Below are 18,822 nucleotides of genomic sequence, written 5' to 3' on the forward strand. Positions count from 1 at the left end.
GGATTTGGTATATTTGGATTATTTTCAGATTGGAGTACATTGTGCTTCTTGGACAGGGATATCTATGTCCTTCAATAGGGTTGAGAAATTTTCTACCATTATTTCTTTAAATATTCCTTCTGCCTCTTTTCCCTTCTCTTCTCCTTCTGGGACACACATGACACATAAAGTTTGCATGTCTTTTGCTGTCATTTAGTTTCCTGAAACCTTGTTCTATTTTTTCCATTCTTTTCTTCATCTATTCTTTGGTATGTTCACTTTCAGAGGCCATTTCTTCAAGCTCATCAATCCTTTCTTCTGTCCACTCAAATCTATTATATGATTCCAATGTTATTTTAATTTCATTGATTGCACCTTTCATTCCCATAAGACCTGCTATTTTTCTATGTATGTTTTCAAATTCTTCTTTGTGCCCCTCCAATGTTTTCTTAATATCCTTAATTTCTTTAGCCATCTCATTGAATTTATTAAGGAGATTTGTTTGAGCATCTATACTTGTCTCAACTGCTTTATGTCATCTGGAGGCTTATCATGTTCCTTTAACTGGACCATAGCTTCCTGTTTCTTGGTGTGGATTGTAATTTTTTGTTGGTGTCTTCACATCTGGCTTACTAGAGTATTCTGGGTGCAGTTTTTCTCTTTAGTTTAGTTTAGTTTAGTTTTTCCTTTACTGGTTGCACAGTAGGAGTCAAGCATGTATTTGGTGCTATAAGCTGTGGAGGCTCAAGCTACCCTCATTGCACCAGGGACCAATGACGCTTATTCCAACTTTCTCCTTTGCCAGGGTAGGGACAGAGTCACAGTTGTGTGGAATAATCCACACACTAGACTGTAGTTGCCCAGAGAGACTGAGGAAGCTTCTCATCCCTTTCTCCCCTACCTGGGGCAGAGATGGAGTTGCAGGTGTTGGCAGCAATCTATGCAGTGTGGGTCCTAAGATGACCGCAGTTGCCCTGGTAGACTTCTGATTTTCATTCTATGCCAGCCAAAGTTCCCTGCAGTTACCTGTATAGGCTGGTGCAGGACTCCTCAGCCTCCTCCCTGCCAGAGGCAGGGCTGAAGCCTAGGCTACAGCTGCAAGCTGATCTGTGTGAAAGAAACCATCAGCTGGGCTTCCCCTCAGGCTGTGGTGGAATCAGAATGGTGGCTACTGGCCTCTTTCTGACTTGGGCTTGTTTTCACCCCAGCTGTTCCCAGGGTTATCTCTTAGCCAGCCAAGTTTCCCAATCAGTAGCTGAAATTGACAGCCAACCATCTCCTCCTCCCATTTCTGGGAAATGGAGCTTCCAATTCCTGTCATAAAGCAGATCCTGGGGTAGCTTGTGCTGCCAGAGCAGGACAATCACCAGTCTCTGTGGCTTGGCCGGTAATTTCCTGGAGAGGCTGGTGCAGATTCCCGTAGCTTCCTCCCTGCTGGAGGTGGCATTGGTGCCTAGGCTAGACCTGCAATATGATCTGGATGGGAAGAAAACAGTCCTCACCAGCATTGGAATTTTCAGTCTGCCCTGCTTCCCCTCATGCCAGGCGTAGAGTTAAGATGGCGGTTCCTGGCCTCTTTCTGACCTGGACAGGCTCAAACCTTAGCTGTTCTCAGGATCATACTACAGCCCACTGAATTTTCTCATCATAGCTGAAACTGGTGCCCAACCATCTCTTCCTCCCCCTTTTTCAGGAAGTGGAGCTTTCAATTCCAGTCATGGAACAGCTCTGAAGGCTTGTGCCTTCAATGGAGGATAGGCAATTGTTAAAATTATGATAATAAAATGTTGACAGAAATAAGGTATATCAGTTAGGATTAGGTTTGGCTGTACATAAAAGAAACATACCAAATATATCATTTAAATAAGATTTCAGTTTATTTTTCTCTCAAAGAAATAAGTCCAAGGCTCCTTTTGTCTTTCTATTTAGCTATTCTGAATATTGGCTTCTATCCCTCAATGATATAAACTGGCAGTTAGAGCTTCATCAGATCTATGTTCTAGGAAGTGGATAAATACAAATGGGTATTCCTTCTGTTTGAGTCAGTGCATTTTAAGGAGCTTTCCTAGGAACTCTGGTCAATTACTTCTACCTACATCTCTAGAGAAATATCAGAAAAGGGAAAAAGAAAATCATTGTTTAGCTTCACAAATTGCAACCCAACTATATAGAGGTCTATTGCTAAGAAGAAGTCTAATACCAGCATTTACATTCACAATGGAGAAATGAGATGTCTCTGGCACTATTACTATTCTAAGACTATAAATTGTTAGAACTATATTGGAGAATCACTTGGTAAACTAATAAAGTTGAGATTTTTATAACTTTTGACCCAATAAATATACCACAAGGTACAGGTGTAAGAAAAATTCACATGGACAAACATAAGCATTTTCATGGATCCTTATGGTTTCATTCTTCATAGCCAAGCCACACTTTCTGCAGCCAAATATTGGAAACAAACTCAGATGACCAACAGAAGAAATGTTATTTCATAATTTGATATTCATTTGATGGAGAAGGGCAAGTAAAATGAATAAACTAGATACATCTGTATGTATCAACAATAGCTTGTTCTCTAAAACAAACAAATTGCACAAAGTTATAGTTTAAGGTCGTATTTTAATATTAAAAATACTAAATTTTATTTATAAACACACATATGTATACATTATATAAGATTTTCCTAGGACAGATGAAATTCATGAAAACAGGTGATTTTGGAAAAAGGGGGAGGAAAAGAGAACTGTTGAGGCATTTAGTCACTTCTCTTACCATAAAATGATAGAAATCATGTTATAAAGTTTAAATTTGTTCACTTTATGACACGTACAAATTACGTATTAAAGGTTAATGGCAAAACAGACTCTACTTCATTTTTATATTTCCATCAACAATGACATTGTTTTAGATTGTGGCTTTAACATTTCAGGATGTTTTAAATCTCCAAACTCTATTAGTAGCATGTCTAGATATTATTGATACTATTAAGTATATAAATTAGGAAATGAGACACAATTTAATTCTTCTGGAAAATAAATACCAAGACAATTATCAATAAAAACTAAAAAGAAATTGTTAAAGATAGAATTTCATATGGTTAAAATATTTTTATATAATGATGTAATATTTTTGAAATGCATATTTATTTATTTACCTCATATTTTTTTTTAAAATGTTCCCTCAGAGCATTAAGTTCCTGTTTCTTCTTCAATTTGAGCAGTGGTTCATATTGATTCATGTAGTCTATATCTGCTTCAATCTTTGCATTAACTTCTTCTATCTCCGTCTTTTGTTCTTCAATTTGTTTTAGTTGTTGAACATTATCTTCAAGATACCATCGTAGTTCTATAATATCTTTCAGATGTGCCTCATGTTCTAGAAGTAAAAGAAAAGAAAAAAGAAAATCAGATTTTAAAACATAATAACCCAAAAAGAAATTTTTATTTGATAATAAATATTTTAGTTTTAGAAAAAAGTACTCAAGTGTGAATATTATTAAATGTAAAATAAGTTATTTGAATATTTCTTTATAAATATAATGTTGCTATCTTCATTCATCAAATTAGGTTTTAAAATGTATAATTTATAAGTTAATTATTTTAGTACAAATCACCTTTATTACAATGAAAATATGATTGGGATATGTATAACCATGTTTTATCACTTCCCTAGAGTGAGAAAAATTGCAAGAGTAGAAGCCTTCCAAAACTACTCAGGAGTAGAAAGATGAAGTAGGAGTTACAAATAAAAAATGAAAAAATAAATATTATTATTTTCTGATGATACAATCATATATAAAAATACACAAAAGAATAAAATGGAAATTATTATAAATGATAAGATAGCTCATACAAAATTAACACACAAAATAATAATTTTTCTATATATATAAATAATATGTTGAAAACTGAGTGTTTTTATTCAAAACAGCAAAACTGGAACTCAAAATAAAATACATACATCAGTAATAAGCCTAACACGAACTACCCAAGACCTATAGAAAAACAAGAAAGTACTATGAAATGACAAAAGCAGATTTGAACACATGGACAAAATTAGTTGTTTATAAATGTATTTGAAATTTTTAAAATGGAAATGTCCCTCATTTAATTAATAATTTTAATTAAATACCAATCAATGGTCTAGGATAATTTTAGATAAATTAGCTAAAAGGATTTTGTCATTACATTGATCAATATGTTAAACCAATCTTGCCTTCTTGGACTACATTGGCTATGACTCTCATCTTTTTATAAATTTCTTTATGTGATTTTCTAATGGCTTTCATTAAGGAATTTTTCATTTATCTTCATGATTGAGGGCTTTAATATTCCACTATATACTGGCTTTCTCTAAATTTGGTTTATAGGTTATTATATCTTCCAATACCTGTTAGAGAGTTTCTTGTCATTTCTTCTCCCTGGGAAGTTGTGAAAGTTAGAAATTCCATAGAAAGCACTATTGCCCCAAAACATGTTTAAACATTTTCATGGAGAGGAACAAGTTGTAGTTATTAAGTAAAAAGATGTGCTATCATCAGTTGTAACAAATGTTGCACACCAATGCAAGTTGTTAATAATAGGGTGGTATACAGGAATACTGTATTTCATACATTACAGTTTTGTAAAACCACAACTTCTCCATTAAAGAATCTGGTTTCATTTATACTTTGTCTCTTTACTTTTGATTAACCTTGCCCCTGCCATAGCTTTTTATTTATTTTCTCCTTTTAATAGTCTCTTTTTAATGAGCTAATGTTTATCTTTGCATATTTCCTGAGTTATCTATTTCATTATTTTATCATTTTGCTTTCTCCTTTATTTTTGTAATTATTTTGCTTTTATTTTTCTAATTCATTGTGAGTTACTTTTATTTTTGAGGTATTGATTTCCCTTTAAATAATGGTCAGGTTTTCCTAACAGCTGTGGAGATAATGTTAATTCTAATATTGTAATGATTCATTTCTAAATATTTTCTAATTTCTTGAATATGTATAACATTTGGCACCATCAGTTTCTTACATTTTCCTCTAGCTAATTAGACAGTAACAGTTTTGTTTTAAGAAATCAGCTATTATCTTGATAAAGATCACCATTATTATCTTTATCAGGCTCTTCTAACAGATGTTCATTATATATTCTTACTCTATATTCCATTCCATATTTTCCTTCTCTTTGTCTTGCTAGGATGCATTAAAATTTTATAGCTTACCAGTTATCTTCTCTTCTTGAGTTTAAGAAATGATTTAATCTACCTTGAGTTGTTAATTTTGAGTAATATCTTTTTCATTTCTAGTAGTTCTTTTTTCTGTTTGCTTTCTTTTAAAAATAATTTCTTAGATAATACTTTTATTTTCAAACTTCTCTTTTTATTTCTTAAAACATATGAAACACATGCAAGTTATAAGCTCACGTGTAATCCAATATTCAAAACCTTTTTGAGTAACATTCTGTTGTCTGTTTCTTTCTGTGTTTTTGTGATATTAGATGTTGGGCTACTGTTTTTGGTGGTGGGGGTGTGGTTTGAACTTTATCTGAGAGAATTCCTTGGTGCCTAGGTTTAGGTTTTAGTCTTTCAGAGAAAATTTGTCTTTGCTCTTGCCTGATGCCTGGCTTTACTATCAACCGATGAAACATTTAAACGACGTTTTACAGAGTGCAAAGGCAGTGAGGATTTGAGTAACAAATCCATTTGAGAGTCAGTACTTTAAGAATGCTCAGAAAGCCTTCTTTGTTTTCTCCACTGACAAAGTGAAATAAGCAAGTTTCTTTGCTGTGCATTCTAAACAGTGAATTTATTTGTCATTGACTCATATATTGAGGGTGTAGATTTTGGATTCTCAGCTTTATGTCATGGTCTATAATTAGATTCTAATATTGGGTGAGCCTATTGCTTTATCTCTGGTTTCCTGTACCCAACAGATGGAACAAAATGAGGTCCCAAGGACATCAGGGATTGAGGAATCCACTCAGGAATAAATATGACTTTAATACTACTTATCTCCATAAATTTCCATTTCCAAACTTAAATATTGGCCTCTGTGCATTTCTTAGCCTTCTTGAAAACTTGTCAGGGTATTTTAAATGCTTTCTAAAAACCAAAATACATGACAAAAAGCTGAGGGAGTTGATAAAATAACTTTGGTATCATTGATTTCTTCTCTGATTTCATAGTTGAAATCATAGTTGATATTTCAATACTCTACCCTTAGCACCACAAAGAATGAACAACTATATAGAAAATCATTCAGGATATTGTCTTAGTTTGCTAGAGTTGCTATAGCAAAATACTACACACTGGGTGGCTTAAAACAATGGAAATGTATTGTCTCACAGTTGTGGAGGCTAGAAGTCCAAACACAAGATGTCAGCAGCACTATATTTCAATTGATTTCCATAGGGAGAATCTGTTTCATGTCTCTCCCAGCTTCCAGCGGTTTGCTGGCAATACATGGCAATATCTGCCTTAGTTGTAATATGGATTTCGTCCCTCTCTATCTGTACCCAAACTTCCTCTTCTTATAAGGACACCAGTCATATTTAATTAAGAGCCCCCCTGTATGTTAATATGACCTCATTTTAACTTGTCTCATTCTATTTCCAAATAGGTACTAGGGTAGGACTTCAACATATCTTTTTTGGAACCACACTCAATCTAGAACAGATATAAGACTTGAACAGCATTATTAAACATGACCTAACTGATATTTACAGAAAACACATATTATTTTCAACCACAAAAAGAATATTATCCAGAATATTTTTGGATAATATGCTAGGCAATTTAAAAAGTCTAAATAATTTTACTGTTATTGAAACCATTCAAAGAATGTTCCCTTCCTACAACAAAATTAAATGAGAAAAAGATAACATAAAGAAATTTTTGAAAATTTTAAGATACTTGCAAATTAAAGAGCAACTTCAAATAAACGACAGGGCCAAAAAGAAATCATTACAAAAATTAGGAAATATTTTTAACTAATTACAAATGAACTCACAGCATATGACAATTTATGACCTGCAACAAATGCAATTCTTACTGAGAAATTCATAGCTTTTAATTGCCTAATCTAGAAAAGAAAATAAGTGCCAAGTAAATAAACTATATTTTCACCTAGAAATGTGAAAACCCTAAGTTACTAGACCCCATGGCAAAAAAAAAATAGCACCCATACCCACACTCAAGTTGAACAGCCTGGGTAAAACCCATGGCACATTACAGCCGACTGACATCTTCCTCCCTGGGAGGAGCCGGGATGTGGCAGAGAGTGGAGAGTGATTTCTCTTTACTGGGTTTGGTCAGCAGACTTCATTTGAATCTCAGGTCTGGCCAGATCAGAATCACCAGTGAGTGGAGGCTGAAAGTGACACCTCAGTGGATAGGTTTGCCAAAGAGCCACTGGTTGGCAGGCCAGGAAACTGTAATAAGTAAAAAGCTTTTTGGAGCCTCTTCTTTCCAGGCACTTTTGAATCTGGTCTGCATCTCATTAGTGGGTCCCTGGCCCTATTTTGAAATTTTAAGCTGGGAAATCTTGAATATTTAAAAAAAGTTTAGGGAAGCGGGCTTGGCCCAATGGATAGGGCTTCTGCCTACCACATGGGAGGTCCGCGGTTCAAACCCCGGTCCTCCTTGACCCGTGTGGAGCTGGCCCATGCGCAGTGCTGATGCACACAAGGAGTGCCCTGCCACACAGGGGTGTCTCCCATGTAGGGGAGCCCCACACACAAGGAATGTGCCCTGCAAGAAGAGCCGCCCTGCACAAAAGAAAGTGCAGCCTGCCCAAGAATGGCACCATGCACACATGGAGAGCTGACAGCAAGATGACACAACAGAAAAGAGACACAGATTCCCAGTACCTCTGATAAGGATAGAAGCGGTCACAGAAGAACACAGAAAATGGTCACAGAGAGCAGAGAACAGGGGGTTGGCAGGGGGGAATGGGAAAGAAATAAATAAAAAATAAATCTTTAAAAAATAAAATTAGTTTAACCAAAAATCAAAGAAGAGCCATGAAACAAAGCTATAAGGCAAGAGAAAGAGACCATCAGAGTAAATTCACCAACATAATCAGATGCCTAAAATATCAACAAAAAACTACAAAGTCATGCTAAGAAACAGTAAGATATGGCCCACCCAAAGGATAAAATAAAAAATCCTGACAAGACACAGGATATAAGACAACTAATCAATGGTGTTCACATAAATCTCCTAAATCAATTCAAGTATTTAAAGAAAAATATGTCTATATCCATAAAGGATATGAAGAAGATACTAGTTGTGGATAAAGAACACTTTGAAAGCATAAAGAAAAGTAATAGAGGTTATGGGAATGAAAGACACAAAGGATGAGATTAAAACTATATTAAAGTCATATAGGAGGGAACAAGATGATGGCAGAGTAAGGAACTTCAAGAATCAGCTTTTCCTGCTGGGCAGTCAGTAATCTAAACAGAGCTACCTAAATCACCTGTTTGGGGGCCCAGGAGACCAACAGAGCATTCTGCAACATCCTTGGAAGAATAGGAGGAGACTGCCCATCTGCAGTGAAGATTTGGGAGTAAAGCACTCCAAGCTACTGTGGCCAATACCCATCCTCTGCTGGCAGTGTAAGCCCCTTCAGGAGCTAATCCCTGGCTGAAGTTGGAAGCTCCATTTTTCCAAAATCAGGGGAGGAAGAGACAGTGGGGCACCATTTCAGCTACTGATTAGTAAATTTGCCTGGATAAAGTCCACTGCTAAGAACAGCTAAAGTATGAACCTGTCCAACTCAGAAAGAAGCCAGCAGCCTCCATTTTGACTCCACTCCAAGCACGAGGAGAAGCAAGGCTGACTGAAAATCACAATGAAGTAGGGACCAGCTTCTTTCTACTCATCAGTCTGCAGCCCTAGCCTAGGCTCCAGACCCATCTCTGGCAGGGAGGATACTAGGTATTGGCAGCCTCTCTGGGCAACTGCAGTCACTTACAAACCACACAGACTAGATTGGTGGGCAAACATAAGGATACATCTCTGTCTCCAATAGGATAGGAAAGGGATGGTGTTTCTTCAACCTCTCTGGGCAACTGCAGATGCTTTCAGCTCACACAAACTACGGTACTGAATACATCTGTGGCTCCATCCCCACCTCTGACATAGCAGGAGAAGGGATACTGCTCCCTCGCCCTCTCTAGGCAACTGCAGTTGCTTTTGGCCTGCACAGACTAGATTGCTTGGCACACTGGAGGCTCCATTTCCAGCTCTGGAAGGGGAGGAGGTGGCCCAGTGCTTCATAATTCTACGTGGGCAACTGCATTCAGTATTGACTAATATGACTTAGTTTGCTGCCCATACTTTGGGCTCCATCCCCACCCCAGGGAAAATTCACAAACATATGGAGGTTAAACAACACGGTCTTAAATAATCAATGGGTCAAAGAATAAACTGCAAGAAAAATCAGTAAATATTGTGAGATGACCTATAGGATACAGCAAAGGTAGTGCTGAGAAGGAAATTTATAGCCCTCAATGCTCACATTAAAAAAGAAGAGCTAAAATCACAGTTCTAACTGCATGCCTGGAGGAACTAGAAAAACAACAGCAAACTATTCCTAAATCAAGCTGAAGGAAAAAAATAATAAAGATCAGAACAGAAATAAATTAAACTGAGAACAACAACAACAACAACAAAAAACAACAGAGAGCACTAACAAAATAAAAAATTGGCTCTTGGAGAATATCAACAATATCAACAAACCCTTAGCCAGACTGACAAAGAAAAAAAGAGAAGTGATGCAAACAAATAAAATAAGAAATGAGAAGAGGGACATTACCATTGACCCTAAAGTAATCAAAAAGATCATAAAATGATACTATGAACAATTGTATGCAAACAAACTAGACAACATAGACAAAATGGACAAATTCCTAGAAACACATGAAAAAAGTCAATACCGACCCTAGAAGAAACCTATACTGACCCTCAACAAACCAATCACAATTAATGAGATAGAAGCAGTCATCAAAAGTCTTCCAAGAATTGAAAGCTCAGGATCAGACAGCTGCACAGGTGAATTCTACCAATCATTCAAAGAAGATCTAATACCAATATTGCTCAATCTTTTCCAAAAATTTTAACAGGAGGGAGCACTATCACACATATTCTATGAAGTCAACATCACCCTAACACCAAAGTCATACTATGATACTTAGAAAATTACAGACCAATTTCTTTAATTAAAATAGATGAAAAAATCCTCAATGAAATACTTGTAAACAGAATCCAAAGCACATTAAAAAAATTATACGCCATGATCAAGTGGGTTTTATCCCAGGTATGCAAGAGTGGTTCAACACAAGAAAATCAATGAGTGTAATACACCACATTAATAAATTGAAGAAAAATCACATGATCATCTCCATTAATGCAGAAAAGTCATTTGACAAAATATAGCATCCTTTCTTGATAAAAACATTCCAAAAGATAGGAATAGAAGGAAACTTTCTCAACATGGTAATGTGCATATATGAAAATCCCACAGCTAATATTGTACTCAACAGTGAAAGATTGAAAGCTTTCCTGCTGAGATGGGGAACAAGATAATCATGCCCACTATCACCACTGTTATTCAATATTGTGCTAGAAGTTCTAGCTAGAGCAATTAGGCAAGAAAAATAAAAGGCACCTAAATAAGGAAGGAAGAAGTAAAACTTACTGGTGATATGGTCCTATACCTAAAAAATTCCTTAAAATCTACAACAAAGCTAATAAAACTAATAGTAAAGCAAAGTGGCAGGATACAGGACTAATTTGCAAAAATCAGGTGTATTTCTAGACCACTAATGAGTAATTTGAGGAGGAAGTCAGAAAAATTATTCCCTTTACACTAGTGACTAAAAGAATAAAGTATTTTGGAATAAGCTTAACCAAGGACATAAAGGACCTGTATTTAGAAAATGACAAAACAATGCCAAAAGAAAACAAAGAATACCTAAATAAATGAAAGGATATTCCATGTTCAGGGATTCAAAGAATAAATATCATTAATATGTCAATTCTACCTAAACTGATTTACAAATTTAATGCAATTCCAATAAAATTCCAAGCCTTGAAATGGAAAAGCCAAATATCAAATCTATTTGGAAGGGTAATGATCCCTGAATAGCCAAAAATATCTTAAAATTGAAGAATGAACTTGGAGGACTCTCACTTCCTGACTGTAAAGCATATTACTTAGTTACAGTGGTAAAACAAAATGGTACTGGCATAAAGATAGACATATTGACCAATGGAACCAAACTGAGAATTGAAAAAATAGTTCCTCACATCTATGGTCAAGTGATTTTTGACAAGGCTATCAAACACACCCAGCTAAGTCGGAATAGTCTATTCAAGAAATGGTGATGGGAGAACTTGATATCCATAGGTAAAACAATGGACAACCCCATCTCCAACCTTATTAAAAATTAACTTAAAATGGATCAAGGACCTAATTATAAAAGGTAGTACCATAAAAGACCTAGAAGAAAATATAGGGAAATATCTTCATGATCTTGCGGTAGCAGGTGGTTTCTTAAACCTTATAACCAAAGCATGAGAAATGAAAGAAAAAATAGAAGAACAGGACTCCTCAAATTAAAACTCTTTTCTGCTTCAAAGGACTTTGTTAAGAAGGTGAAAAGACAGCCTACTCATTGGGAAAAAATCTTCAGAAACTACATATCTGATAAGGGTTTGATTTCCATGTTATCTAAAGAGATTATACAACTCAAGCATAAAAAGACATGCAAACCAATTCCAAAAAAAATGAGCAAAAGAACAGAAATTTCTTCAAAGAAGAAATACAAATGGCAAAAAGAAAAAGAAAAAAAGAAAACACATGAAAAGATGCTCAACAGCACTAGCTATTGGGTAAATGCAGATCACACCTACAATGAGATATTATTTCCTGGCATATAGAATGGTCATTATTTTTTTAAAAATCAAAACTACAAATGCTGGAGAGGATGTAGAGAATTGCAAACAATCTTTCACATTTGGTGGGAATGTAAAATGAAGGAGCTTCTGTGGAGGACAGTTTGGTGGTTCCTCAAGAAGCTAAAGGTAGAACTACCATATGACCTGGCAATCCCACTACTAGGAATATATTCTTAAGAACTGAAAGCAAGGACACACACAGACATTTGCACACCAATGTTCATAGTGGCATTATTCACAATTGCTAAAAGATGGAAAGAACCCAGTGTCCATCATCCAATGAATTGATAAACAAAATGTGGTACAAACATAAAGGGAATACTATTTAGCTATATGAAGAAAAGAACTGGGGATGCATATGACAACATAAATGAACCTTGAGAACACTAGGTTGATTGAAATTAGTCAGACACAAAAGGACAAATATTGTATGGTCTCACTAAGATGAATTAAATACAATGAGTAAATTCATGGAGTTAAACTCTACAGTATATGTTTCTCGGAGATAGCATATGGGTTGAGAGTAGGGAACTGATGCTGAATGTATGAAGAATGTTTAACAAGGGGGACCGTAAATGTGTAGAAATGGTTACAGTTGATGGTATAACATTTTAGTGAGTATAATCAACCCTGCTGATTTATAAATGTGATGGTTACTAAAAGGGGTCTTCTGGGGAGGTTAACGTCAACTGAAAGAAAGGATAATCTAGGGACTGTATAATATAGTGATTTCATTGGTGGATGATGATTGTGCTTAGCAGTACACATACAAGAATGTTCCTCTATTACAAGGTATTAAAATATAGAGCTTTATGAGAAAAATACAACTAACATAATATATAGACTCTAGTTAACAGTAATATTCTAAGGACAAGTAATGGGGGGTAGAAGTGGATATAGCACTTTCCTTTTGGAGAAATGAAAATGGCCTGAAATGGATTGAGTTGATTACAGCACAACTTTGTGATGAAACAGAGCCACTGAGCATACACTTTGGGATGGATTTTACAAGGCAGGGGATCATATAACACAATGAACCCAGTGGTGAATGTTGGACTGTGGTTAACAGTATATATATGAGAATGTTCTCTCATGAACTATAACAAATATACAATACTAATACATGAGGTTAATAATAAGATGGTTTGTGGAAAAAATACACCAAATATAAGCTATGGACTACAGATAGCAGTAATAGTATGATGATGTTCTTTCATCATTTGTAACAAATGTATCACAACGATGTTAGTAGTTGGTGGTTGGGCAAGGTATGGTAATCCTGTATAGTATACATGATTGTTTTGTTAACTCACAACTTCTCAAATAAAAAAAGAAATGAAAAAATACCTTTAGGTTACTTAACAATTCAACACGCATTCATCGATTTATGGTGTAAAATATAATGCTTCCTTCTTAAATTATTGTCATCTGCATGAGTCTTGGAAATATTTTAGGTTTCATTCATGCTTTGAGTTCCCCAAGCATATTTACTGTTAAGTTTTCAAAAACAGATTAATTTAATTCCTAAAATATTACTGGGAACTCTTGTATTTTCCTAGATTTAAAGATGTGGCTAATGACACCAACTGGGACTCATCTTACATTTCTAAATTTCTAATAGCACTATATCATCATTTCTAATAACTACAATCATTATAAGAAAAATCTGCCAAGTGTTTACATGGCCCTTGTGGACCATAATGCCCACATAATTTCCAGCAAAGTCTGAATGACTGCAGGTCTATGTTTGCCAAGTGCAGTCACAGTTTATGTCTGTGACCCCAGCATTATTATTAATCGAGTCTTACAAAAGTGCCCTAGTTTGAATGCCAAATAATATGGTCACCCTAACCAGAGAAAATATTTTATTTAGGGCTGCAAATGATTATCCACACCTCTCTAGCATATTAGATGGCAGTATGAAAATTCCTTATCATTACCTTTCTGCACAGCTGCGGGGAGTTCTTCAAGTCTCCAGATTGACCAAGAATCAATTTTCATGTTAACCTTTTTCCTTCTTAATCTTTGTTGTTTTAAAGCTTCTTCGGCTTCTGCACGGTCAGTTTCTAGACTTTTAATGAGATGGATGGCCTCTGACAGCAGTGTTTCCATTTCCTGTTTTAATTCTGGACACTTCTCATCTTAAAAATAGGAATATATACTCACATTTGTTAATGAATCAGCCTCTAAACTGGGTGGTAAGAAGATGGGTCTTAGCTGTATCACTATTCTTTTATATATTTAATATTAAATATTCAGTAGATTTAAATGCATTATATAATGAATAAGCCTTTTAAAATGGTTTTTATTATAATGTAATCATAACATTGACTATATAACCTTTGAAGACAGATTTTTAAATTACCATTTTATAAAATATTTAAAATAGCTACATCTCAACCAGTATCTTCATGAATATATTCATTTCAGGGAAAAAAAAAACCATAGCCCTATTCACAAGCTATATTAATTGTATTTTAGAATTTTATTTTTAAATATGCTTGTGTTTCCTCCCATTCTATGTGAAAATGAAATCATGATTAAATCAAATAAATATTGAAATTTTTCAGATGAGTCCTAGAAATAACATGCTTTATATTATTCAATCCTATCAGATAATAACTTCTTTATTTAGATTTGGGAGGAGTTCATTATCATGTCTAAATTCTGTTTATTCAGTTTATAGTACAAATTAATCCTTTCATGAGAGATAAGTGTGATTCCTGGGATATGGTTTAATGTTAATGAAATAACTGATATGGATATTTATTCATTTACTTATGCAAGAAATGTGTATAGATCCTATTATGTCCTACGCAATATGATCAGCCCTGGAGATCAGTAAGCAAGACTGATATGGATCTCATCATATGAGCCATATCACTCCAGGCTTTTGTCAACGTTTGACATGACAAGAATATACAAACAAAAAGTGTCAGAAAACTAAGACCACTTAAGGAGATGAGGCTAGAGCAAAAACAGTAAAACTGTTTCAAAAAGAAAGGCGACTAATACAATTTCTTGCTTTGTTTTGTTTTGCTTTTGGACAAGAAAGACAATGGTTTTCTGCTAGAAGGTAGTATGACATAATGGTTATAAGTGCAAGCTCAGTAGTCACAGATTCTACTTCTAACCTAGTGGACTTTTCAAAAAAATTCAGTATGCTGTCTGTCAGACAGAATTCTTGTAAAACAGGTTTCTCCATTTTAGTAAATAAAAATTATCTTTCTTAGGACTGGCCCTTTATGTGGTCTCTTTGAGTTTATTGATTTGTCAAATTCTCTCAAATCCTGGACATTTTAGATTGTTAGTTATTTAATCTTCATGTAAGTACACTTCTTGAGCATTGTTTTCTGCAGAGAACTTATTAGTCACTCAATTTCTATAACCAGATTTCGGTCTGAAATATAAGAAGAAACTAAGACCACTTATAATTAAAGTAATACTGATTGGACATGTATGTGTTTTACCAAAGGTATTCATTATGTTTATTTAAGTTGTCTTTCACATTATGCCTATAATAACATTATCGAATAAATCCTGTAAGTATGTATAGCTTGTAGAGGCTTCAATTCATTGTATTTAATCTCTCTCTCATATTTTTCCAGAATACCATATCAATTATATTTCCTCCTTCCTAATGAGTAAATGAGCAACCACTTGCAATTTTTTAAATATATGTACTTAATTACAGTAGATTTTCATAACGGTATTATTTTGTGTTTTAGATTCAAATGTATACATTTATAATAAACATAACTACACTATTTTTTTTACTATTAGTTCATTATTCTAGCCTAACAAGATTATTTTGAACTGTAATAGAGTTTATCAATATATTTAACTTTTCTTCCAGAATCTGTCATGTGAAAACTTTAAAAATAATGATTGAGGTTTCATCCTTATCGTAGAAACAAATATTAAAAAGAGAAATAGTAAAAACAGCCCTGCCATGAATGTGAGCTTTCAATAACAACAGTTTTTTGTTTTAAAAAACACCTTGTGTTTATTAGCCCTCTTTCCCTCACAGTATTTAGCAATGTATTTTTGCATACCAGGGGGTGTAGGAATTGTTTAATATAATTCCAAGAATATATTCAAATATATTGAAGCAATGTTAACACAAACTTAAAATCAGTATATAAAATATTGTATGCTTTGTAAATTATGACAATAATATTAATGACAACTTATATGAAAACTAGAGCTAAGATGTTCAGTATATAGCCATAAACTACATATGGCCATTTATATAGAAATACAAGTTAATTAAAATTAATTTAAACTTAAAAATTCGGTTTCTCTGTTGCAGTAGCCACATTTCAAGTACTTAATAGTTATATGTGGTTAGATGCTAATCTATTGGACAGCAAAAATATATACTTCAGTAATCAGAGAAAGTTCCACTGGACAACACAAAAAGCAGTTAACTTCTTGAGAATTTGGTAGGGATCATTATATATTCAAGACCTAGACCATTATTTGGTATATAATAGCCATTATTTAATATTTGCTGAATGAATACATAATGAAATGATAGGGGGATCTTTTAATAGACACACAAGAATTAGAAAAACCCTAAATTTAATTATTGAGAAAATTAGAAAACTATTAAAAGAAAGGTCCATAAGCTATTAACTTTTATTTTATTTAAGTGTAATTAGCAATAAATATGTGGAAAAATTTTACCTCCCACTTCTTGGATTTTGACCTCTTTCACTTGTAAATCAATACCTTCTTTCAGATCTTTTGTGGAAGAAATTATGCTCCTACATAAAGTAAGAGAAGCAATCAATTAGTAAAGGAAGGCTGTACTTAAAATTAGTAAAACAAATTTAGGTGATGTTCCTACACTTGGGTGCCCTTATTCTTAGTTACTCTGGTAAAGTTCCCCAGGCCCATTTTTTGTTTGTTTGTTTGTTTATTTGTTTGTTTGTTTAGGAGGATTGAAACCAGGACCTACTAAATGGAAAGCAAGCACTCAACCACTGAGCTACACCTGCTCCACTTATGCTAGATTTTAAATGCTTACAGTAAAACTTAATATACATGTTTACCAACTATATAGGAGATTAATAAAGCAAAATATTAATAGGTAATACATTTTAAACTTAATGGTAAATTAATACAAAAATTTATTACAATGGTCTTAAATTTTTCAAAGGAGTGTTAAAATGGGAATTTCTTTTTTTAAGAAATTGCTTTTGTAGGAGAGTGTTGCTGTCAGAAAAAAAGGAAGAACAATATGGATTTACTATATCTCTGATTTCAGTTTAGCAATTTCTGAGGAACCAATATAAAACAAGGAGTAAACATACCATTTTGAATCTGAAGCTGGTTTTCTGTAAGTTTTTAGGAAAATGTCCAAAGTAAAATGTTATCTCTTTTCTAAAGATTCTTTTTAGCTAAAGTTGTATTTGTTAAACAACAAAATATTTTCATTATTCGTAGTTCTTGTCCTATTCTAGAATCCTAGGTTGTTCTTCATTGTATTTAACAAGGTATTTTTCCTTGATAGAAGTTATGAGAAAATATTTATCAACATCAAGGCAGTTTCCTTTTTTAATTTTAATAAAATCATTATCTTTTTCTTATTAAAGAAATATTAAAAATTAATGCCAGAAAGTTGTACATAGTAAAAATCATAAAAATAATATAAGATAATGATATCCGTTAATTCTTTGCAGCGATAACATAAAACATATGTTCTAGTGATATTCTAATTTTTATAAAATTAAGAGTCCTGTAATTTTACATTCTGCATTAATTACATAACATTATTGTCATATTTGACTACCATTAAATATCCTAATGGCTAAATAATTTTTTTTTTCTTTCCTTCTTTCTTTTTCCTTCCCCCAACCTCCCACCCTGCTGTTTTTTGTGGGAGTTTTTTGCTGTATGATCTTCTGTATCTATTTCTCTTTTTTGTCTTCACTGGGATTTGACCCTGGGGGCCTCTGATGTGGAGAGATGTCACTTGCACCACCTCAGTTCCTGGTTTCTGCTGCTCTTCACCTTGACTCTCCCCTTCATCTCTCTTTGGTTGCATCATCATCTTGCTGCACGACTCACTTGAGTGGGAAATGGCTCACTGCTCAGGCACTCACATTGGCATTCAGCTCGTCATGCAGGCACTTGCATGGGCACTAGGCTTGCCATGGCGGGCACTCAGCTCGCCATGTGGACACTCGCACAGGCATTTGGCTCACTGAATGGGCACTCAGCTCGCCATGCGGACACTCACACAGACATTTGGCTCACCGCATGGGCACTCAGCTCACTGCGCAGGCACTCACACAAGCACTCGGCCCACCATGTGGGCACGATTATTTTACCAGGAGGTCCCAGGGATCAAATCCAGGTCCTCCCATATGATAGGTGGAAGCCCAATCACTTGAGCCACAGCCGCTTCCCCTGAATAGTTTTTAATCATACTAGTACCCTATTTAGGAATGCCTGACAATTGTGAGTTTAGGGAAATAATCATTATATTTTCCCATTATTTTTCATCTTCATTTTATAAATACATTTCCAATCAGTGAGATCATACAATATTTGTCCTTTTATGTCTGTATTATATTCAACATTACATCTTCAAAGTTCATCAATGTTGTCAAATGTATTGACTTCATTCCTTTTTATAGCTGAATAGTATTTCATTGTATGTATAAACCACATATTATTTATCCATTCACCAGTTGGTGGACATTTGGGTTGCTTCCATCTTTTGGCAATTGTGAACAACATGGCCATGAACATCAGTGCGCAAATATCTATTCAAGTCCCTGCTTTCAATTCTTTTGGGTATATTCCTAGCAATGGGATTACTGGGTAATATGGTAATTCTATATTTAACTCTCTGAGGAACCACTGAACTGTCTTCCA

At 34.4% G+C, this 18,822-nt stretch overlaps 1 protein-coding gene across 1 annotated transcript in view; it reads right to left on the bottom strand.

The window, feature by feature from the left end:
- The window catches only part of CCDC178 (coiled-coil domain containing 178), a 530,711-nt gene that overhangs the window by 410,158 nt on the left and 101,731 nt on the right, over positions 1-18,822 (bottom strand). The window contains exons 7-9 of the mRNA XM_004479016.3: positions 16,624-16,703; positions 13,875-14,075; positions 3,137-3,357 (exon numbers count right to left, since the gene is read on the bottom strand). Of these exons, the coding sequence (XP_004479073.2) occupies positions 3,137-3,357; positions 13,875-14,075; positions 16,624-16,703 (502 nt within the window). The remainder of the gene's footprint in view (positions 1-3,136; positions 3,358-13,874; positions 14,076-16,623; positions 16,704-18,822) is intronic.

This window comes from Dasypus novemcinctus, chromosome 16 (assembly GCF_030445035.2).
Source record: "Dasypus novemcinctus isolate mDasNov1 chromosome 16, mDasNov1.1.hap2, whole genome shotgun sequence".
Taxonomy (NCBI): domain Eukaryota; kingdom Metazoa; phylum Chordata; class Mammalia; order Cingulata; family Dasypodidae; genus Dasypus; species Dasypus novemcinctus.